Below are 24,219 nucleotides of genomic sequence, written 5' to 3'. Positions count from 1 at the left end.
GATTGCCTCCCCAGGATTTTGATCTGGGGAATTACCTTCCACCTTTGATTAGTTTTTAATTTAATTTTTATTTTGGTGGATTTCATTTATTTATTTTTGGTGGATTTTATGTTTTTGGTTGGGGGAGGGGTTGTTAGTGGCATGAAATCACGGGTTTCTGCTCCCTAATAGAGGTTGTTACGTCCTCATTTTTATTCTTTATTGTTTTTTTTATTTTTTTTTTTTTTGTATTTTTTTTGGGGGGGGGGGGATCTTAAGGGGTTTCTACTCCAGTGTTGAATGACCCCACAGGTCCCGGCACGTGGCCTTTTCGCCTAAAATTTTATATACGGATTCCAATATTCCACTCGTACAAAGGTATCCTACCCGTGAAAATTTTGTTGGTTATACAAAAAAAAAAAAAAATATCAATTTTGATTTTATAAACAGAAAATTGATCTATGTAGAATAAAAAAAAAATGGAGACGTGTAAATTCTCTGACAATTTCTTGGTTCTGTCGGTAACTCTCAATCTATCTTATCGTTGGCGATAAAAGATTTTTAAAATATTTTTATGTCACTACCCTTGTGGAGCAGCTACATTGAGTTTCATAAAAAATCTCTCTCTCTCTCTCTCTCTCTCTCTCTCTCTCTATCTCTCTCTCTCTCTCTCTCTCTCTCTCTCTCTCGCTATGTATATATATATAGGATATATATATATATATATATATATATATATATATATATATATATATATATATATATATATATATATATATATATATATATATACATCACATATGTGTGTGTTTGTGTGTATGTATATGTATGTATATAATATATATATATATACTATATATATATACTATATATATGTATGTATGTATATATATATATATATATATATATATATATATATATAGTATATATATATATAATAGAGAGAGAGAGAGAGAGGAGAGAGAGAGAGAGAGAGAGATTTTGTGTATGTATGTATATGAGTGTTCCTGTACATATGTCATGAATACCTACGTATACATACTTAGGCACGCCGTTAGGTTACTATTCATATGCCCACGTATACTATGCCCCCAAGCGATGTCTGACTTTCCAATTGCCTTCTTCCAGCTCGGTCTGGACAACGTGACGGACATTCTGAACGGATCCGTCCGGATCGAGAAAAACTGGATCCTGTGCCCCGGCCTGGACAACATGTGGGAGAACATCACCCACAAGTCCAGGGAAGCCAAAAACGTCATCCAGGTAAGTCTTAAGGCCAGGACACACTAGCCACTCTGTGGCGCCACAGAGTGGCGTCGGTGTGTGGCGGGGATATGTGGCTTCCCGTAGGTTTTCCATTGTTTATAAGCCATGTCGAGCACACGAGCGACTGTGGCAAGGTGTCGCTGATCCCCGCCACAGCTGGAAGCCTATGGGAAGCCACGTCCCCCGCCACACACCGACGCCAATCTGTGGCGCCACAGAGTGGCTCGTGGGTCAAAGGAAGTGTCGAGTTTACCAGAATGTTAAGATACGTTTATTATTACTATTGTTGTTGTTGTTGTTGTTTGCGTAATAAAAATCCACAATTATATAGTATATATAGTATTATATAGTATATATAGTATTATATAGTATATATATAACTATAATAATAACAATAATTTTTTACGTATACACTAATGACGGTTGTTCAGAAGTCTTTGCTTATGTATTTTAAACAGCAATATAGTTCATTCATGTCATTGTGGATTTTTATTACACAAATTATTATTATTATTATTATTATTATTATTATTATTATTATTATTATTATTATTATTATTATTATTATTATTATTATTATTATTCAGAGGATGAACTCTATTCCAGTGGAACAATCCCTCCACAGGGGCCACTGACTTCGAAATTCAAGCTTCCGAAGAATATGTTGTTCTTTAGGAAGTAAGAGAAGGCAAAGAGAAATACAGAAAAAGGAGATCTTACTTATTAAAAATTGAAAAAATTAATAAGTACTTAAAGATACTAAAAGTGCATTGCTTCTTTGTTGCTCTGTAGAACCTAAGACTAGAGATTTTATTAATTTTTGAACAAGATTTCAGTACCTGGCATCTAAATTTCATCTTGATCTGTGGAACACTATGGCTATATTAGATAATACGCCTGAAGATTTTATCAGACTTTGATCTATTTTGGCGTCATCTGCAAGCTTAGTCCAAAGTCTTTATTAGAATTTGGTTTAGTCTTATTTCGCTGAGCAGCGCCAAAACCCACTGGGTCTGACTATAGATTCATCTTGCTCAGTTGGAAAACCTCCATCTGCTGGATCTACGGCTAGAGGTTTTGTGTTAAAATTTGGTCAATATTCTGACGCCTGATATCAGATATTATCTTGCCCCCACAGAACAACTACATCTACTGCATCTACGACCCTTGTGAGACGGACAACAGCTGTCCCACGGAGGTGAGGTCCAACAACAAGGTTTGCTCCACCGTCGGTGGAGGTTGCTACCAAGGTGAGCAAAATTGTGATTTAAACGGTAAAAGTAGAGGTTTGTTTATTATTACAGAATAATAGCGCTGTAGTTGAAGGGTATTATGCACTTTCTCATTAGCATCCAAGTTGTTTGATCTAGTCGCCCGGAAATTCAGTATCCACTTGAATAGCAACGGCCAGTTCAGGTATAGTTGCCAGACGTCTCCTTTTAAAATAACTTTAGTCTCGGATAAACTGAAAAATGGGTAATTGAAGGCAAATTAGGATCTTGTTGATTTATAAAGGGTTATGAGATGAGAATATTTCTCGTTTTCAGCCAAGTGGCCAGGCCAGGGAAGAAAACGGCCAATTAAAAAATACGACATGTGTTTGTAAATACGTAATCAAACGTTCGGAACACAATTATGAATGCGAATCAGTCTATAAATTGGCTTAGTGGTTTTATGAGCAATTTAAATTCTGCATGATTAATTAAAAAAAATACTAACTGCTCTTTGGAGATAGAGGTATAAACATGTGGTGTTTAAGAGCAAACACTAGAAAGACAATGACCACCATTGAATACTTCAAAAGCCATAGGAACAAAAGCTGCTTTAACCATTGATGAAACTTGCTTAGGTGCGTTCACACGGGTCGAAACAATGTCCGACGGACAAACATTGTTACCATATCGTAGGCGAAGCAGGATGACGTTATAAGCGTTGAAACGATGGAAGTAGATCTGGCAACAAACTGCTGGTACCAGATGAGGTTGTATACCACTGTTTTTACTCTACTCACTAGGCAAAGACCGGCAGACAATTGGTAATTGGTAATAATGTTTGTCCGTCGGGCATTGTTCGACCGTGTGAACACACCTTTAGACCTAAAGAGTTTGGTTTGAGCATAAAAAGTAGGTGAGTGTATTCCAGAATAATAATAATAATGAAAAAAATAATAAACTATGGACAGCTTCGGTTTCTTTTCGCATGAATCTGTACTATGTATGGAACCAATCAAGATTTATTTATACTTAAGAGAGTTACAAACACTTTACGTTGACTTCCATGGCTCCTTTGTAACCTATTCCCTGCACACCAGATTCCTAAGGTCAGTTGTAAGTTTCAGTCAAGCCTGTATCTTGACTTCTGCTGCTAAACGAAACTCATACGAAAATTTGATGGATGAATTTGTTATTTATATGAACAAAATCAGCTGCTCTGGTTTTTAAAGCCTTTAAAATTTATACTCACACCAGGACCCCAGTGTCATCATGAGTGCGCCGGTGGGTGCCTGAGACCGAATGACCCCTCCGCCTGCGTCGCCTGCAGGAATTACTACATGCCGCGAAACAATTCCTGCGTCGCTTCGTGTGATTACGACCAGTCGTATTATGTCAGCGTGAGTCTTGTGTCTTGAGTTTTTTTTTTTTTTTTTTTTTTTTTTTACTGTTTGGACTCCGTAGGGGGGTAGTGCCGTCAGTGGACCTCATGTGGTGCACTGTAGGCATTGTACTTAAGATTCTTTGCAGCAGCGAGCCTTCGGCCCCTAGCTGCAACAACTTTCGTTCCTTTTACTGTACCTCCTTTCGTATTCTCTTTCTTCCATCTGACTTTCCACCCTCTCCCAATACTTGATTCACAGCGCAACTGCTTTGAGGTTTTCCTCTTGTTACACCTTTCGAACCTTTTATACAGTCAATTTCCATTTCAGCGCTGAATGACTTCGTAGGCCCCAGTGCTTGGCCTTTGACCTAAATTTTATATTCAACTCAACTTGACAGCTTCAGTTTCACGAGTTAATTCATCTCCTTACTCCACAGGAAAACAGGTACCTGTGCACTGAGAGCGTCTCCTGCAGTAGAGATCATGATGGGGCGCTGGATGGCTCTTCGGGGTCTGTCTGCAATCGCTGTAAAGACAGTAGGTGTCCGTCTGTCGTTTTTTAGACCTGTCTGTGTGCCGATTCACTCGTAGTTACAGTTCTGCCTCTCTGTTTATATATCCACATGAGCTGTCTTGACGTAGGCGAGAGCTTGCTGATTCATTTATACTCGGTTTTTTTTCCATCTGTCCACTCGCCTGTGGTGTTTGCGTATGGTAACACTGCGTCCCGGGCTTTAGATAGTTACATTCAGCTTACATTCAACGATTATAATAATATCCTATTTCGAATATTAACGGTGTAATTCGCATACAGTAAATTATAAAACACTTTTCATTTGCAAATGTACACCCAGATATCCTTTTATTTACCTAAAACTTACACATAGCGTAACTATCTAAAGCCCGGGGCGCAGTGTTACTATACGCAAACACCACAGGCGGGTGGACAGATAGATAAAAAACAGAGTATAGCTAAACTGTCTGTCTGTCTGTCTGTCAGTCTGTTGTTATGTATTGGATAAGGTTACAGTTGATATTGATCTATATATCAGTCTTGTCTGTTAGTTTATACTGTATACCGATGTATACAGCTGCTATAATCTAAATATTTGATACCTTAATATTGTGTCAGTAAATAGGTTTTCCTGAAGAATTTTTTTTGGATGTTGATGATGCGTTTATTTAAAAGAGAGAGAGAGAGAGAGAGAGAGAGAGAGAGAGAGAGAGAGAGAGAGAGAGAGAGAGAGAGAGAGAGAGATGCAAAGATTGCGACATATTCCATAGCTGTCAAAGAAAAATGGGAAAATCTTGTGTTGCAAGAAGTAATGGAATAAAAAAAACATGAAAATATATCCCAAATAAAAAAGTCGTCAACGAAAACAAAGAAAATGAAATTTTTTACAAAGTAACCACAGTATACGTCGAAAACAAACGGTAAAAATAGAAAGAATATGAAAATGATATCAGGTAACAAGGACGGCGACAAAACATCTCTCAAAAGGGAGCAGTACTGTAATGATTGTCGTCCTTCCTTCAGACAGCTGCGTCCCAAATTCCTGCAAAGGAACCAACATCACCAGCAATGACCTGGGCAGGAGCCTGAAAGGGTGTGAGTACGTGGACGGGAACCTCATCATTAATATTGCAGGCGGATGTGAGTATATTGTTATTAATTTAATATAATTTTATTTATTTATTCAATTTTTGTTCTGTCTCAAGTCATCCTGGTTTTTTTTTTTTTTTTTTTTTTTTTTTTTTTTTTTTTTTTTTCTTATAGTGTGGGGTTCCGGGTTGCATCCTGCATCCTCAGGAGTCCATCACTTTTCTTAATATGCGCGCTGTTTCTAATAGACACTCTTTTGCATGAGTCCTGGGGCTACTTCAGCCTCTAGTTTTTCCAGGTTCCCTTTCAAGGGTCTTGGGATCATGCCTGTTATGATTAATATATTATTATTATCTAAATGTGTGCAAACTTATCTATATACCAGAATTAGTAGTATATTCAGGCACTCAGTCAGTTCAGGTGGAAATGACCTTTTCCTGTATCAAGAGAATTAAGCTTCATTTGTAAATTCTTGTGATTTGACATTTTACAATTGCTTGTTTCCATTCTTTTCCATTTTTGAGAGACGTTATAGTTGCCATATCTCTGTGATGTAAATATATATACTTATATAATATATATAAGATATATATATAATATATATATATATATATATATATATTAATATATATATATATTATATATATATATATATATACCATACATACATATACTATATAATTCAAAATGAATAAGATAGGGTTGAAAAGAGCTAAGATCAAGTTCTCTGAAACATACCCGAGCAGTTATACTCGATGAGGTCATCATGATAATGATAATGTTTATAATAAGAAACAATAATTATATTATCTTCTTTTCTCTCTCTCTCCCCCACTCCAACCCCTATTCTGGGCCACCCTCAAAAAAAAAAAAAAAAAAAAAAAAACAAAAAAAAAAAAAAAAAAAAAAAAAACTTTAGGGAACGTGACCCAGCAGCTGGAGGAGAACTTGAAGAACATCAGGAACGTCACTGGCTACATCCGGGTCTCCGGGTCCAACACGCTCTTCTCCCTCAACTTCTTGAAGAACCTGGAGGTCATCGAGGGGAAGGAGAAGATGGAAGACTTGTAGGTGCTCTCTGTTTGTCACCAGGAGAAGGAGGAGGAGGAGGAGGAGGAGGTCATTTTAGAGCTGTGGTTCTCAACCTTTTTGGAGGAGGTGGGGGGAGGCGGTCTGCAATTTCCAGAGGGGGCTCGAGCCCTAGGGAAAAATAAACAATTCTATAATTCATTATTCTCTTAACAAGAGTGAAGAACTCATATTCAGAAGTTTATGAAAAAAAAATGCAAAAGTATCGCCTTTTAACGTTCGTGTCCTATAGTCTACTACCCTAGTTGGACTCCCCGTAGGGGGGTAGCGCCATCAGTGGACCTCATGCAGTGCAGTGTAGGCATTACATCAGGTTCTTTGCAGCATCCCTTCGGCCCCTAGCTGCAACCCGTTTCGTTCCTTTTACTGTACCTCCGTTCATTTCTCTTCTATCTTACTGTCCACCCTCTCCTAACAATTGTTTCATAGTGCAACTGTTTTGAGGTTTTCCCCCTGTTACGCCTTTCAAACATTGTTACTCTCAGTTTTCCTTTCAGCGCTGAGTGACCTCGTAGGTCCCAGTGCTTGGCCTTTGCCCTAAATCTTCTATTCCTCCCTTCCTTCCTTCTTTCCTTCTAGTTGAACTCGTTCGGATCCTAAATGTGTTCAGATCCATCTATTTTTTTGAGAATGCATTTTCCACGCTCGTTGCTCTCAAGAACAAATGCAGGAACAGGCTGAATTCTGAAAGGGACTTAAAAGCTATGCATTCAAGACCTAGTAGCTAAGACGCATTGTCAAGTATCTCACTAAATCATTCCCAAAAACACCCCTTCTCTCTCTCTCTCTCTCTCTCTCTCTCTCTCTCTCTCTCTCTCTCTCTCTCCTCTCTCTCTCTCTCTCTTTTAATCCAGGTGAATTTTACTTATAGATGCAAGGGGGCCGTGGAGGGAAGAACCACCTCTTAGAGGGGGCGTGATAATGGAAAGGTTGAGAACCACTGGTTTGGTCATTTCCAGGGGTATGTGAGGACTGTGGAGAGGAGAGCTGGAGGATGACCTCTAGACGCTCCTGTTTCTTACCAGCTGGTCATTTTAAGAGCCACTGTCTGGACTTATGTCAGAACTCTGGGAAGAGCCAAAGGATGACCTTTAGTTGCTTCACTTTGTCACCAGCAGGAGGTTATTTTAGAATCATTGTCAGGGAATGTTCATGAGGACTTTAGGAATCTCGATGTCAGGGAATGTTTATGAGGACTTTAGGAATCTAGATGTCAGGGAATGTTATTTATGAGGACTTTAGGAATCTAGATGCCAGGGAATGTTTATGAGGGCTCTAGGAAGATGTCAAGGAATTTTTATGAGGACTCCAGGAATCTAGATGTCAAGGAATGTTTATGAGGACTTTAGGAATCTAGATGTCAGGGAATGTTTATGAGGACTTTAGGAATCTAGATGTCAGGGAATGTTTATGAGGACTTTAGGAATCTAGATGTCAAGGAATGTTTATGAGGACTTTAGGAATCTAGATGTCAAGGGAATGTTTATGAGGACTTTAGGAATCTAATATGGCCAGGAAATTTATGCTCTTTAGGAGATCAAGGAATGTTTATGAGACTTTAGGAATCTCTCGATGTCAAGGTATGTTTATGGAGGACTTTAGGAATCTCAAAGATGTCAGGAAATGTTTATAGACTTTAGGAATCTAAGATGGCCAAGGGACTGTTTAATGGAGGAACTCTAGGAAGAATGTCAAGGAATGTTTATGAGGATCTTTAATGGAATCTAGATCGAGTCAAGGGAATGTTTATGGAAGAAATTTAGGATCTTTAGGAATCTAGATGTCAGGGAATGTTTATGAGGACTTTAGGAATCTAGATGTCAAGGAATGTTTATGAGGACTATTAGGAATCTAGATGTCAAGGAATGTTTATGAGGACTTTAGGAATCTAGATGTCAAGGAATGTTTATGAGGACTTTAGGAATCTAGATGTCAGGGAATGTTTATGAGGACTTTAGGAATCTAGATGTCAAGGAATGTTTATGAGGACTTTAGGAATCTAGATGTCAGGGAATGTTTATGTGGACTTTAGGAATCTAGATGTCAGGGAATGTTTATGAGGACTTTAGGAATCTAGATGTCAGGGAATGTTTATGAGGACTTTAGGAATCTAGATGTCAGGGAATGTTTATGAGGACTTTAGGAATCTAGATGTCAAGGAATGTTTATGAGGACTTTAGGGAATCTCGATGTCAGGGAATGTTTATGAGGACATAGGGAAATCCTAAGGGAATGTCAAGGGAATGGTTTAATGAGGGACCTTTAGGAATTCGGGAATGTCAAGGAACGGTTTTATGAGGACTTTTAGGGAATCCTCGGATTGGTAGGGAATGTTTATGAAGGACTTTAGGAATCCTCGATGTCAAGGGAATGTTTATGAGGCTTTAAGGAATCTAGATGTCAAGGGAATGTTTATGAGGACTTAGGAATCTGATGCCAGGGAAGGTTTTGGAAGGGACTTAGGAAATCTCGATGTCAGGGAATGTTTTTGAGGACTTTAGGACTAGGAATCTAGATGTCGGGGAATGTTTATGAGGTACTTTATTGGAATCTCGATGTACAATGGTTTAATGAGGACTTTTAGAATCCGATGTCGGGAATGTTTAGGACATTAGGAATCTAGATGTCAGGGAATGTTTATGAGGACTTTAGGAATCTAGATGTCAGGGAATGTTTATGAGGACTTTAGGAATCTAGATGTCAAGGAATGTTTATGAGGACTTTAGGAATCTAGATGTCAAGGAATGTATTTGAAGGACATTAGGAATCTCGGATGTTCAAGGATGTTTTATGGAGGACTTTAAGGAATCTCCGATGTCAAGGAATGTTTATGAGGACTTTTAGGAATTTAGAAGGTCAAGGAATATTTATGAGGACTCTAGGAAGATGTCAAGGAATATTTATGAGGACTCTAGGAAGATGTCATGGAATATTTATGAGGACTCTAGGAAGATGTCAAGGAATATTTATGAGGACTCTAGGAAGATGCCAGGGAAGAAAATTTTAGTCTTACAGAAATATAGAAAACAGCAACTCAAACCTCTTGCTTCCTTCTTTCCAGCTACGTCCTCTACATCATGGAAAACGAGCACCTCCAGGAATTGTGGGAAGGCGCCAAGAAGCTGACGGTCGGAAACAACGGCACCTTCTTCTTCCGCTATAATCCTAGCCTGTGCAGGCAGCTGATATACGATCTGGCCGACAGGTCGGGCGTGGCCAGGGATACCGTCTACGTCTGCAATTCAACCAACGGACAGACTCTGCCTTGTAAGATGATTTCGTCGTTCAGATGTCTTGCCTTTCTCTCTCTCTCTCTCTCTCTCTCTCTCTCTCTCTCTATCTCCTCTCTCTCTCTCTCTCTCTCTTCTCTTTCCTATCTTACGTCGCCAACTTACCGCTCAGATGTTGGAAACAATTTTCTTACAAGTCAACGACTTACTATTGGTATTCCTGAGAAGTGTTTCATTCTGTTATTGTTCAGCATTTGGCAAAGATTTGTTCTCCAGTCGCAGTAGTTGACTTGTTTTCAACCTTTTGTGATTCGCATGCGATAAGTTGCCGACTTATGTTTCTGACATGTTTTGACTGTAGTGTGAACCCAGGTGTCTAACTAGATTACTGTGGTAGTGACTGAGGGTTATAAGGTATTCTAAAATATGCGTCACTTTGTTTACTGTGCTGTATACCTGCAGCATAGTTAATTCACATAATTCGTCATGAGTAACTGTGTTTATATTGTTGCCAAAATCTTTTATACAGATAGAAAGGTAGACTTTGTAACTAGTGGAACTGGGAGGTTCTCCTGTTACAGCTTTCTAACCTTTTACTGTCAATTTCCATTTCAGCGCTGAATGACCTCATAGGTCCCAGTGCTTGCCCTTTGGCCTAAATTCTACATATTCAACTCACTCAAAGGAAAGAGACAACCGTCCTTCTTCCCCTCACTATTGGAAGCCTCCTCCTCTTCCAGGCTACCTACGACTCTTCTTCCCCCCACTATAGAAAGCCTCCTTCTCTTCCAGGCTAAGACTCTTCTTCCCCCACTATAGAAAGCCTCCTCTTCCAGGCTACCTACGACTCTCCTTCCCCCCACTATAGAAAGCCTCCTCTTCCAGGCTACCTACGACTCTCCTTCCCCCCACTATAGAAAGCCTCCTCCTCTCCAGGCTACCTACCACTCTTCTTCCCCCCCCACTATAGAAAGCCTCCTCTTCCAGGCTACCTACGACTCTTCTTCCCCCCCACTATAGAAAGCCTCCTCTTCCAGGCTACCTACGACTCTCCTTCCCCCCACTATAGAAAGCCTCCTCTTCCAGGCTACCTACCACTCTTCTTCCCCCCCACTATAGAAAGCCTCCTCTTCCAGGCTACCTACCACTCTTCTTCCCCCCCACTATAGAAAGCCTCCTCTTCCAGGCTACCTACGACTCTCCTTCCCCCCACTATAGAAAGCCTCCTCTCCAGGCTACCTACACTTCTTACCCCCCACTATAGAAAGCCTCCTCTTCCAGGCTACCTACGACTCTTCTTCCCCCCACTATAGAAAGCCTCCTCTTCCAGGCTACCTACCACTCTTCTCCCCCCCACTATAGAAAGCCTCCTCTCCAGCTTACCTACGACTCTTCTTCCCCCCACTATAGAAAGCCTCCTCTTCCAGGCTAAGACTCTCTTCCCCCCAAACTATATTATAGAAAACAGCCTCCTATTCCAGGCTACCTACGACTGTTCTTCCCCCCACTATAGAAAGTCTCCTCTTCCAGGCTACCTACCACTCTTCTTCCCCCCCACTATAGAAAGCCTCCTCTTCCAGGCTACCTACCACTCTTCATTCCCCCCCACTATAGAAAGCCTCCTCTTCCAGGCTACCTACCACTCTTCTTCCCCCCCACTATAGAAAGCCTCCTCTTCCAGGCTACCTACCACTCTTCTTCCCCCCCACTATAGAAAGCCTCTTCCAGGCTACCTACGACTCTCCTTCCCCCCCACTATAGAAAGCCTCCTCTTCCAGGCTACCTACCACTCTTCTTCCCCCCACTATAGAAAGCCTCCTCTTCCAGGCTACCTACGACTCTTCTTCCCCCACTATAGAAAGCCTCCTCTTCCAGGCTACCTACCACTCTTCTTCCCCCCCACTATAGAAAGCCTCCTCTTCCAGGCTACCTACGACTCTTCTTCCCCCCACTATAGAAAGCCTCCTTCTCTTCCAGGCTAAGACTCTTCTTCCCCCCAACTATATTATAGAAAGCAGCCTCCTATTCCAGGCTACCTACGACTGTTCTTCCCCCCACTATAGAAAGTCTCCTCTTCCAGGCTACGACTCTGAGATGAAGGCCGAGGTCCACCCCGACAGGGAGGTGGGAACAGTCAATGTGACTTGGACGCATATCTACAAGGGCAACGACCACCGGATGGTCATTGGGTACTACGTCTTCTACAGGGAGGCTCCCGAGAACGTGACGCTCTTCGGAAACAGGGACGCTTGCAACGATGAGCTGTGAGTTCTGGGAGAGGACGTCAGATAGATTGACATTCCTTCAATAAGGAGGGAGGAAAGTTGATATTCAAATTGGTGTTCAGAGATAAATTTAGTTGATACTTTAAACATAATTCAAATTGGTATTCAGAGATAAATTTGGCTGATAATTCAAACATAATTCAAATTGGTATTCGGAGATAAATTTGGGTGATAATTCAAACATAATTCAAATTGGTATTCGGAGATAAATTTGGGTGATAATTCAAACATAATTCAAATTGGTATTCGGAGATAAATTTGGTTGATAATTCAAACATAATTCCAGTAGGTATTCAGAGATAAATTTCGTTGCTAATTCAAACATAACTCAAATTGGTATTCAGAGATAAATTTGGTTGATAATTCAAACATAATTCAGATTGGTATTCGGAGATAAATTTGGTTGATAATTCAAACATAATCTTGATTAGTGTTCCATAGTAGATGAATAAAACTGACATACCAAAGTGAGCAGAAGTAATGTTCCAAGAATATATGAAATTCATTCTGCTAATTGTTGATAAGATCAATCCAAATGCACTGTAAGTATTAGGTAACATTACAGAAAGGAATAACGTAAGATTCACATCAATTGATAGATTGATCTGTCTCCAAAAATAAGCGCAATTTATATTCCAAAAATAGTTTATATTCCTAAAATATGTAAGATTGATATACCGGAAAATTCATAAAATCCCCAGTGGCATCCACAACTTGGAGACAAAACTGTTTTTTTTAATAACTTTTATTTTAAGGGGAATATTTTGAAGGGAAAGATAAAGTTCACTGATGTGTTCCTCCATATATTTAACTGTCGCCAACTATAGTAGATTAACATCAACCGTGCATTTGATGTCTAGGCCCGTCCCTTACGACACTCCTGATTGGCTGTTGATAAGCCAATCACCTCTCCTGAGGAGTTTCCAGCCCTGTGACTGGCTTATCAACAGCCAATCAGGAGCGTCGTAAGGGACGGGCCTAGGCATCAAATGCAAGGTTGATGTGAATCTACTATAGTGTATCCCCGAAGGCAGCCACAAGTTATTTTCTGACACAGCTCTCGGCAGTGGAAGGTGCCATTAGAATTATTATTACAAAAACGGTTTTATGGATGACAGAACGGTATTATTTAACCTAGAGAAAGGATAACAATGAAACGGGGTCTAGGAAAAGTTCCTACGCGAACCAAGGTTTTATTGTATTCATGACATTATGATACTGGGTCGTCTGATAATGGTCACGGTTTCGTCTGATAATCCTCTCTCTGCTTCCAGATTATGGAATCGGTATTTCTGGGAGTACGAGAAACACGAGGGCGAGTCGCGCACGCGGACGGAAGCCTTGAAGGAGCTCAAGCCTTACACGCGGTACGCCGTGTACGTCATGGCCTATTACACGGACCAGGAGAAAACGGGGTCAAGGTCACGGATACTGTACGTGAAAACGCTGCCTACGAGTATGTCCGAGAAAGTTTGTATAGAATATTCATGTCCTTTACCAGTTTATCTGTACAATAATCCATCCAGTTGTCAAGTACTACTACTTCCACACGCAAGAATGAGTCTCCGAAAGGGGATAGTGCCTTCAGTGCGCCACATGCAATACACTGTAGTCATTACTTACGGTTCTTTGCAGTCAGTGTCTTTTGAGGCCCCCAGCTGCAACCCCTTTCGTTCCTTTATCTGTACCTCCGTTTATATTACCCCTTCCATCTTGCTTTCCACACACTCCTAACAATTGTTTCATTGTGCATTTGTAAGCCTTCCTCCTGCTACACCTTTGAGACCTTTTAAATCTCAATTTCCCTTTTAGCGCTGAAGGACCTTATAGGTCCCATACACCTGGCCTTTGGCTTAAATTTTATATTCCATTCTATCCACAAGATTGATTGAGTAACGTTTCGGGATTCTGGAAGCCTATTGAAATCTTGGTTAGGTATAGTACATTATGTGTGGAAGTCCGTAGCACTTAAATATTATGCGTAATATATTACTGCTTACTATTTTCTTCGTTGAACGTGCACATAACACAGTTCAACCGCTTGGAAAAGTCACCCATAATATTGACTTGCACTGTTTGGAATTCTTTTTCCTGTCCCAGTTTTCTAGCATGATTTAACTTTTAAAAAAATTATAGAAATTCGACTCTCACGTGATGTACCTTGCTCTCATGACATTTGCCCTCCAGAAGGTGAAACTCAAATATACTGGTTACCCTTCCCACTGCAGACCCCTCCAACGTGTGGGACGTCACCAGGAAGCATCGCACTGCTTACAGCTTGACCTTGGAGTGGAGGAGTCCCTCGGAAATCAACGGGAACTTCAGCCATTACCAAATAACGTACAAGGAAGCGACGGAGGTCACCCACCAGCGGGAACCCTCCTGCAGCATCCGTGAGTTGAAGTTCTTACTATGATTTTCCCCCATCAATGCATCACATGCGGTACACTGTAGGCATTACTTCACCTCTTTCCAGCCCGCCTTCGGCCCCTAGTCCGCATAGGTCCCACACGTTTGGCCTTTGCCCTAAATGCTACTCTATTCCTAACACAAAAATAATTTTCGAAGGGGTCCACAATAATATAGAATGGACTGAAGATGAACTCAGGGAAGGGTTCGAAAGCTTTGTAAAGTGTTTTTAAATTATACACGAACTCTCAACATTTTTTTTTATTATTGTGGACCCCTTAGAACATTAGACATGCTCTCGCGATAGAGAGTTGTTCCCCAAGAAAAATAATTAGAAGGCTTTAGTAGTTTCTTTGCAGCGCCTCTTCTGCCCCTAGCTGCAACCCCTCTCCTTTCCTTTACTATACCGTTTGTATTCTATTTTACTGTCTACCCTCTCCTAACAATTGTTTCGACATTATTTCCAAGCATCAAATGATCTGAGAGGTCCCCGCGGTTTGCCTTTGGCCTAAATCTTTTTATATTCCAATCAAATTCCATTCGAGGTCATAGTCAAAGCTTTGTATTTTTATTCTTCAGCCTCTTTTAAGGACAGGATTCCATCGGAGTCTTACCAGTCCCTTTCGGCGCCCGCGGGAAAAGCCAATGCCACGTCTTCGTCGTCAGTCAAGGCCCAGATCTCTGCCGAGGCGGACATGAAATGTTGCTCCTGCCAAGATCAGAACCAGCTGTATTTTGCGAGCATCAAGAACGATCGCCAGTTCACGATAGCTTTCGAGGATTACCTGGACAACGTTCTCTACGCTAAGATGTACGTGATGAATATGCTTGTCTCTTGAAGTTAGATTTCCCTTTAGAAATGCGGAGATGTAGTATAGCAGATTCACATCAACCGTGCATTTGATGTCTAGACCCGTCCCTTACGACGCTGTTGATTGGCTGCTGATAAGCCAATCACAGGGATGGAAGCTCTCGGTCTCTCTCGAGAGTTCACATCGGCAGGATGTATGTTCCACTTATCCCTCAGGAGCGGTGGAACATACATCCTGCCTATGTGGTCTCTCTCGAGAGACTGAGAGTTTCCAGCCCTGTCATTGGCTTATCAACAGCCAATTAGGAGCGTCGTATGGGACTGGCCTAAACATCAAATTCACTGTTGATGTGATGTGAATCTACTAGTATTTTGTGGCTTGAGATAGTTCTTCTTTTTTAGTCATTTCTGAACTTCTGTCACTGGGCAAATCCCGAGCCTCATTTTTAGTACTTTTTGAACTTCTGTCGCCGTTTTGATGAATAAAAATCATTCCTAATGGATGATAGATTTTACTAGAGCAATCTGGATAACATTCCAAAGTCAGACATTTTATTTTGTCCAGGTTCTTTTATACACGTATACAATCCCATTAAAACATATTTTTGAAGACTAATAAAGAAATCTTTAAAGATTATCCACTTTACCTAGTATAGCATTATTGGGGGTAGCCACAATGGGACATATGGGGTGCTCTGAGGTAGGGGTTGGGGCGTCTCTTGCCCCATGCCCCCAACTGAAGTTTGGCAGATAGAAGAAGCAGCTGCATTATGGAAATATTAAAAGTAAATGTGTAACTGATACAGAACTCTACATCTGCAGTCTTATTATGTCCTTCTTATACCTGAGCAAAATTCCTGATGATACATTTTCTCTCCCCCACCATGCAATACCTACGACTACCAAAATCTTGGCCGCGCCTCCAGCGAAAACGACTCGAAACCTCCCAATGCCACGACGACAAGGTCACCCACCCAGAAGAAGGGCAGTCGAACTTTTGGTCCGATCACCACCGTCCCTCCGACCACTGAGGCTTCGACACAGTCCTTTGTGATGACGGAGACAGGTAGGTTGGTTGGGGTTCATCACGTGAAGCTGCTGGTCGTAATGGTTGTCATTAAACATGTTAGGATGATGCTGGTTGAGGTTAATCACAGGAAGAAGGTAGTTGTGGTTAACCATAGGCTGAAGTTCGTTGAGGTTAATCACACGATGAAGCTGATTATGGTTAAGCATAAGATGAAGGCTGATATAATATTAGGATGGTTGAGGTTAACCATAGGATGAAGCTGGTTAAGTTTATCACAGGTTGAAGCTGTTAAGATTAATTGTAGAATGAAGCTGGTTCAGGTCAGCCATAGGATGAAGGTTGATAATATTAGGATGGTTGAGGTTAATCACAGGAAACTCGTTGAAGTTAATCACAGGATGGAGCTGGTTGAGATGAAGGTTTATCATATTAGGATAGTTGAGGTCAATCACAGGATGAAGCAGGTTGAGGTCAATCACAGGATGAAGCTGGTTGAGGTTCATCATATGAGGATGGTTGTGGTTAATCATGTGAAAGTTATTAAAATGGTTGTCATTAATCTTGTTTTAGGATGTAGCTGGTAGTGGCTAAATCATATTAGGATAGTTAAGTTTTATCATATGAAACTGGTTGAAATGGTTATAGTGAATCATTTATAGAATGCAGATAAATCTCTAGCAACGAAGAATCAGCTTTAAGGAAAGGAAATGGTTATCACCAGGACTTTTCTCTTTACAGAGTCGCGGAGCACTGTCGACAAACCGACCAAAAAGGACCCACAGCAAGATGGTCACCATTTGAAAGGTAAAGTTACCATTCATTAATTCGAGCTGAATAGTGGGTTGGAATTTATGTGCTACTGGTATTGTCTTCCTTCCCTTTAATATTGAGGAGTTGCCAATTATGCTTTTTTAAAGCCAGATGTTAACCCAAAAGTAACATGAGATTCTTATTATATATATATATATATATATGTATATATATATTTCACCTTCATAATACATTACTGAAAACAAGCCAATAAGAGTTATCTTGTACAAACTGAACAGATTACTGATTACTACCACAGCATGAAAAGATAATGAAAGTTACATTCAGAATTTAATATTGTTTTTGTTTCCCAAAAGGACTCTGCTAAATTAGGTTCTGTATATCTTTGTTTGTTTTTACCCAGCAGATAAACTGATCACCAGGGATAACTTCTACACCCTGACCGGCTTGTGCCATTTTACTGACTATGAGGTGAGCTACCACTATTTATTTATTTATTATTATTATCATTTTGAGCTGACGGTAAATGTCCTCATCTGACATCATCGAGCTCAACCGCGATTGGTGGATGCCCGCGCTCAGCACCCACCACTGGTTACAATGATATCAGAAGTGGATATTTACTGCCACCTCCCTGGCAAGGGCTATAGATCCTTAGCTTGATATTTACAGAAATTTTAGTTGTTCTTGAGTGAAATTACTCTAAAATTATCAATGTCTTATATATAAAATGTCAAGAATATTTATTATTATTATTATTATTAAGGAGGCCTTCTCTGAGGGCAGTAGAATTAAGAAGATTCTATATAAATTAAATACCGTTGAAACAGCTATATCATTATTATTATTATTGTTATTATTATTATTTTATTATTATTATTATTATTATTATTATTATCACTTGTTTTCTCCCTTTAATTTCTTGGTGTTGTAGGCTTTCATGGAAGGATCTTTGTTCTCTCTGTATCTGGCTCCATCCATTGTCTATCTTTTCTACCCATTCCGTCCTCTCTGTTACTTCGTCGGTGTTTCTTCGTGTGTCGTTGTTTGATACCTCATCGTCCCTGTCGTCTTCTGTGGCATCGTCTCTCAGTTCGTCTTCGTGTAATTCGTTGTCGTTGTGACATTTCCCTTTCCAGTTCTTCTCTTTCTGTTGGGGAGAGCCAGTTCTTTTTCTTTATGTTCTTACTTGGTCTGCCAGCCTCTGCTCTGTTTGGGGGGTGTTATTCCTCTCATTCCAGATGTTGACCAATCTTCTTCTATATCCTCTCTCCGTCGGGTTGCTTCTGATGTAGCATCTCCATATTTCCTTATTTTCTTCTCTTGCCCATTTCTTCCTTTTTGCTCTGTAGCTCCAATCTCAGGCTGTTGATTACTGTCGTTGTGGTGATCAGTTGCTGGATGACGACCTCCAAGTACCTGACCGTCTTCCCCTTCAATTGGGTTGAACTACCTGGTTGCCCGGACGAAGCTCCTCTGTTGCCAGAAGGTTCCATTTACGTCGTTGTCGTTTATTCCTTCATTTCTTTCCATCATTGCTGAGTTTTGCTATTTAACCCATAGCTGGACCCTACCCATCAGGGATAGGTACTCATTTACAGCTGAGTAGACTGAGGAAATTATGGTAAAGATCCTTTCCCAAGGAATCAACGCCGAGGAGAGCGGTCACCCATCCAACGATGACCAGCCCCAATGTTGTTAACTTAATTAATCAGTCCATTGACGACCTAACCCACTCTGCCACGGCGCTTCATATTATTATTATTATTATTATTATTATTATTATTATTATTATTATTATTATTATTATTATTATTCAAGAAATGAACCTTATTCATATGGAACAGGCTTGCAGGGGTCCTTGACTTGAAATTCAAGCTTCCAAAGAATATGGTGTTCAGGAGATTACAGGAAATGCAGAAAGAAGAGATCAGTTATTAGAGAACACAGATAAATTAACGAAATGAATATATAGACAAAAATATAAATATTGAAAGTACAAGGAGAATGACTTTCAGGGTAGCAATGTATTGCATCTTCGTTTGAATTTTGAGGTCCTGATTGCACAAAAACCAGGGTGGCTGTTCTAGAGGCCAGCACTGAGGAATAAGAGGCATCTGGAACTTCTAAGAAGTTCGACAGCGTGGCAGTCATAGGGTTGCGATAAATACGTGTAAGATATTTGCGTCACAGTCTCTCTACCTTTTCACCAAGAAGTGTTTTGCATTTCAGATCTCCATTAGTGCCTGTAATATAGACCAAGACCAGAACTTTCTCTGTAACAGCCCGACCGTATGCACCTACAAAACAATGGCTGATCGTAAGTTAAATGTTTTGGTGTCATATTTAATCGTAAGTCAAATGTTTTGGTGTCATATTTAATCCTAAGCTAAATGTTTTGGTGTCATATTTAATCCTAAGCTAACTGTTTTGGTGTCATATTTAATGGTAAGTTAAATGTTCTGGTGTCATATTTAATTTTAAGTTAAATGTTTGGTGTCATATTTATGTCTCCAGTAAAGGAGACTCAACATGGTCCCGTTAGGAGGCTAGTGACGTCAGTGCACCTCGCACGCAGCACTGTAGGCATTACTGAAGGTTCTTTACGGCGTCCTTCAGTCCCTAGCAGCAACCCCTTTCTTTCCTTTTGCTGTACCTCCTTCATATTCTCTTTCTTCCATCTTACTTTCCATCCTCTCCTAAGAATTGATTCATAATGCAGCTGAGAGGTTTTCCTCCTGTTGAACCTTTCAAGCATACCTATTCTCAATTTCCTTTCCAGCTCTGAATGACCTCATAGGTCCCAGTGTTAGGTCTTCGGCCTAAACACTATATTCTATCCCAACAATACTTTCACGACAAAGGGACTTTAAAAGAAAGGTTCACTTGTTACTCTTTGATCTTTCAAGACAACTTAAGAAGCTGAATTTAATAGACAGATGCTCGCTTGTTGTTTTGGCAGTTTGTAACTCCAGGGTTAACTGGTTAGATCTGTCCCTAATCCCTGTGACGTCCAGAATACGGAATTCTGTGTTGTTTGCGTGGGCATTTACGTAAGTTCCTTTGGAAGAATAGGAAAATAACCTTTAACTGCCTTTATAGGAAAATAATAGGAAAATAGTCTCTCATTGCCTTTAGAATAAACTCGTAGGAAATTAGTCTCATTGTCTGTAGAATAAAATAAGAAAAATAAAAATATCTAACTGCCTTTAGAATAAACTCTTAGGAAAATAGTCTCTAACTACCTTGAAAATAATCTCATAAGAAAATAGTCTGTCATTGCCTTTAGAATAAAATCATAGAAAAATAGTCTCTAACTGTCTTTAGAATAAAATCATAGGAAAGTAGTCTCTAACTGCCTTTATAAGAAAATCATAAGAAAATGATCTCTAACTGCTTTTAGAATAAACTCTTAGGAAAATAATCTCTAACTGCCTTTATAAGAAAATCATAGGAAAATTATCTCTAACTGCCTTTAGAATAAAATCATAGGAGATTAGCATTTTAACCTTTTAGACCGTAACATTTCCTCTACGAGTTACAGACAACGTTCGCCCTCACTACCATGTCTTCCAGCGCAAGTGGACACCATCACGAACTTCGAGATCATGCTGGAGGGGGACCAGGAAAGATGGCGGAGGACCAGACGAAGGCGGGAACGACAGCACGCGGCAGCAGAATCAGCAGCAGCTGGAAGAGTCGGAGGAGGAGGCCTCCTACGGAAAGAAGGGGTAGAGAAGGTCGCCAAACCGGCGGTGTCCCGTAAGTGCCACGCGAACTACTACAACCTCTCTCTTCCTGCCATAGACCCCGTGGCTGAGGAACCCTACAGTTCCCATTACAAGAAGAATCTCGTGCTGAGCTGGACGCCTCCCACCAATCCGAACGGCAAGCCCCGGTATTACATCATCGACGTCGTTGACACGGATGCCGGAGAGGTCGGTTTTATCGTTAATTTGTCCATTTTCTGAATTGGTGTTGGCGTGCCACCTCGTTGGCCGCCAGTTCGATTCTCGGACAATCCACTAAGGGGTCAGAGATGTGTATTTCTGGTGCTAGAAGTTCACTCTCGACGTGGTTCGGAAGTCACGTCAAGCCGTTGGTCCCGTTGCTGAATAACCACTGGGTCCATGCAACGTAAAAACACCATACAAACAAGCTACGATTGCTGGGACTAGAGCAGTGGTTTTAAAACTTTTTTTTGCCCTGCGGGCCCCCCCACCCCCCTGTGCATTATGTATAGATCCCACGCCCCCCTACTCCTGAAAATTTTGCCAGCTATAAACTATAAACAATATGTTGTTCACTTGTATACTATTTATAAACAAGATTTGAAATGGAAATTGACGTACATTTTGAATTTTTGGCATGTTTTGAGATAATCATTAAAAAACTTATGGAAGCCATGATAACGTATTTGACAATTTTTTAATTAACGTCACAAATTGAAAAATGATAGGCACCGTCTGACAACCCTTCTTGCACCCCCCTTGGAAGCTTCTGGGGAGGGCCGCCCCCCCTAGTTTAAGATCACGGAACTAGAGAGAGACGGGGGAAGGTTAATGGGGCACTTATCATTTTCTTGAAGAATGAGATTTAGGGTCATATTAGCCAGGAAGGACGAAAGTTAGGGAAAAGATCCATTAAAGTTCTGTCGTAGAAGAAAGTCCTGGTAATTCGAGTTACTTTATTAAGAGCTTCTTGAAAAGTGGCTTTATTCAGTATCCACACTTTAAGTCCTTTGTCCAAGCAATAATGTTTGCTCTAGTTATTTGTTATGTGCTTCGATAAATCTTTTGGATATCAACATTCTGATATTCCAGACTTGTATACTAGCCTACTTTACCAAGTAAACAAACCTCTGTAGTGAGTGGGCATCTGGGAAAGGCACAATACTGGTAGCGCCTCATCGGCGTGGTTGGTATGGTATTAGCGTCCCACCTCGGTGGTCGCGGGTTCGATTCTCGGCCATTCCGTTGAGGAGTGAGAGATGTGTATTTCTGCTGATAGAAGTTCACTCTCGACGTGGTTCGGAAGTCACGTAAAGCCGTTGGTCCCGTTGCTGAATAACCACTGGTTCCATGCAACGTGAAAGCACAAAACAAACAACACTGGTCAGATCAGCAGTGATAACCTCATCTGAATCTTATGGAGCTTTGACTTCGATTCATTATGCCATAATGATTATCTCTAAGGAGTTCTAACTTGACGTCAGTAGACAATCACAGTAGAATTTTGATGTAGACAAAATCACTTTCGACTCTGAACAGGGCAAAATCCAGGATAGTAAAGAGTAGACTTTGGGACTTGGGTGTCAATGGATGGTAAACGTTTCCCTAAAATAAAGTGATATGTCAGTGTTGGAAAAGGGTTACTTTTACACAGTTTATGGAGTTGTTTCCATCTGTAAAGAATTCTCCAAATATTACCAACAAACAGTTTTATGTTATTCATTATCCACCCATGGCACATAAATCAGTGTTATTCGTATTTGATTTTCTATGAAATAATGTGGATGAATATGAACGCCTGGAAAATGCCAAGTATAATCTGACCTGTATCTTTGAGCAGAGGAAGGAATTCGGACCTCGCTGTATTTCCGAGGGGAAGGAGGGGGGCCAAGGGCAACAAAGGAAAGGGGCTTTTAACACTCGCAAACAGGGGAACTTTGAAAGGGTTCGCGCCAGGAAGCTACAACATTTCTATCAAGCTGCGATCTGAAGGTGGCGACGGCCCATTCACGACCGAAATGATACGAGTAAGTCTTTCCCTTTTAGTCATGACGTAAAGGGCCTCAGTGGCGTGGTCGGTATGGTGTTGGCGTATTACCTCGGTGGCCGCGAGGCCGATTCTCGGCCATTCCATTGAGGTGTGAGAGATGTGTATTTCTGGTGATAGAAGTTCACTCTCGACGTGGTTCGGAAGTCACGTAAAGCCGTTGGTCCCGTTGCTGAAACTATACTGACATTGTTCTAATATGAATGAGAGAGAGAGAGAGTTCATACGAACCAAGGCTTTCATCCTCTGAAATCTAATGACTCTTCGATGTGCCACAGATTGGTGATCCGTACCTGGTCTGGATAATCGTGGGTCCCCTGATGGGGGGGGTCATGGTCGGGGTGTGCATCATGAAGTTCCACCTCTGGTACAGAAAACGGAGGCTGGGCGCTGTCCTTGAGGAACGCTGTGTCGTCACGATCAACAGGCAGTATGGAGGTAAGGGGACTTTGAGAATATTCAGTGTTTTACTTGCTCAGGCTTGGAGAGAACAGTGGAGAGGAACAAGGAGGAAGAAAGCTTAGGTTTAACCGCCTCGCAAAGAAAGATAAGAAAAGTTGTGAGAGGCTGGAGGTATAAGTAGGCAGAGATTGCCAAAGTTCGACTGTATGAAATTAAATATATGATTTGTTCATGGAGAAGGAAGGTATCTTAAAACGAAACTGAGATAGTAGATCAGAAAGCAGTAGTTGTTCAGGTTTTCATTCAAAGAGCAAGTTAAAACTCTACTGTTTGAGGTCAAGAAATGCAAGCCTAGATTTAACTCTTACAGTTCACAAACAACTGATGAAGATGGTTGTTAATAACATTTATATCAATGAAAATATAAGATCGATTCTTACAGTGCCAACAGACCAGTTTAAAGAAAATTTTCTGAGAAAACTGGACCTGAGTGTATTTGTTTAAAAATTAGCGTAGACGACGAAACCTATATGACTGACCACGTCAATGAAGTCAGGTATTATTCTACCAATTAAATAAAGAGCTATAGTAGATTCACATCAACAGTGCATCTGATGTCGAGGCCCGTCCCTTACGACGCTCCTGATTGGCTGTTGGTAAGCCAATGGCAGGGCTGGAAACTCTCAGTCTCTCTCTCGAGAGAGACTGAGAGTTTCCAGCCCTGTGATTGGCTTATCAACAGCCAATCAGGAGCGTTGTAAGGGACTGGCCTAGACATCAAATGCACGGTTGGTGTGAATCTACTATAGTGATTTACACAGTCATTCATTTACATAAACACAAATGTTGCTTCAGCAGTTACTACTTTGTGCCTCCCCGGTAGAGGGGTAGTGCCGTCAGTGGACCTCATGCGGTGCACTGTTGGCATTACTTAAGGTTCTTTGCAACAGTGGGTCTTCGGCCCCTAGCTG

General features: G+C 40.7%; 1 protein-coding gene across 1 annotated transcript in view; it reads left to right on the top strand.

Annotated features, from left to right (window-relative positions):
* The window catches only part of LOC135195519 (insulin receptor-like), a 55,089-nt gene that overhangs the window by 18,935 nt on the left and 11,935 nt on the right, over positions 1–24,219 (top strand). Inside the window, 19 exon segments of the mRNA XM_064221757.1 lie at positions 1,108–1,242; positions 2,384–2,495; positions 3,714–3,856; positions 4,278–4,377; positions 5,378–5,494; positions 6,363–6,510; positions 9,594–9,799; positions 11,843–12,026; positions 13,322–13,503; positions 14,276–14,440; positions 15,036–15,267; positions 16,194–16,333; positions 17,036–17,101; positions 17,472–17,539; positions 19,301–19,388; positions 20,645–21,006; positions 22,640–22,692; positions 22,730–22,826; positions 23,125–23,284. Coding sequence (XP_064077827.1) covers positions 1,108–1,242; positions 2,384–2,495; positions 3,714–3,856; positions 4,278–4,377; positions 5,378–5,494; positions 6,363–6,510; positions 9,594–9,799; positions 11,843–12,026; positions 13,322–13,503; positions 14,276–14,440; positions 15,036–15,267; positions 16,194–16,333; positions 17,036–17,101; positions 17,472–17,539; positions 19,301–19,388; positions 20,645–21,006; positions 22,640–22,692; positions 22,730–22,826; positions 23,125–23,284 — 2,758 coding nt within the window.

This window comes from Macrobrachium nipponense, chromosome 16 (assembly GCF_015104395.2).
Source record: "Macrobrachium nipponense isolate FS-2020 chromosome 16, ASM1510439v2, whole genome shotgun sequence".
In the NCBI taxonomy this organism is placed as follows: domain Eukaryota; kingdom Metazoa; phylum Arthropoda; class Malacostraca; order Decapoda; family Palaemonidae; genus Macrobrachium; species Macrobrachium nipponense.
The sequence above is the reverse complement of the archived record's forward strand: the minus strand, read 5'-3'. Positions and strand labels throughout refer to the sequence as shown.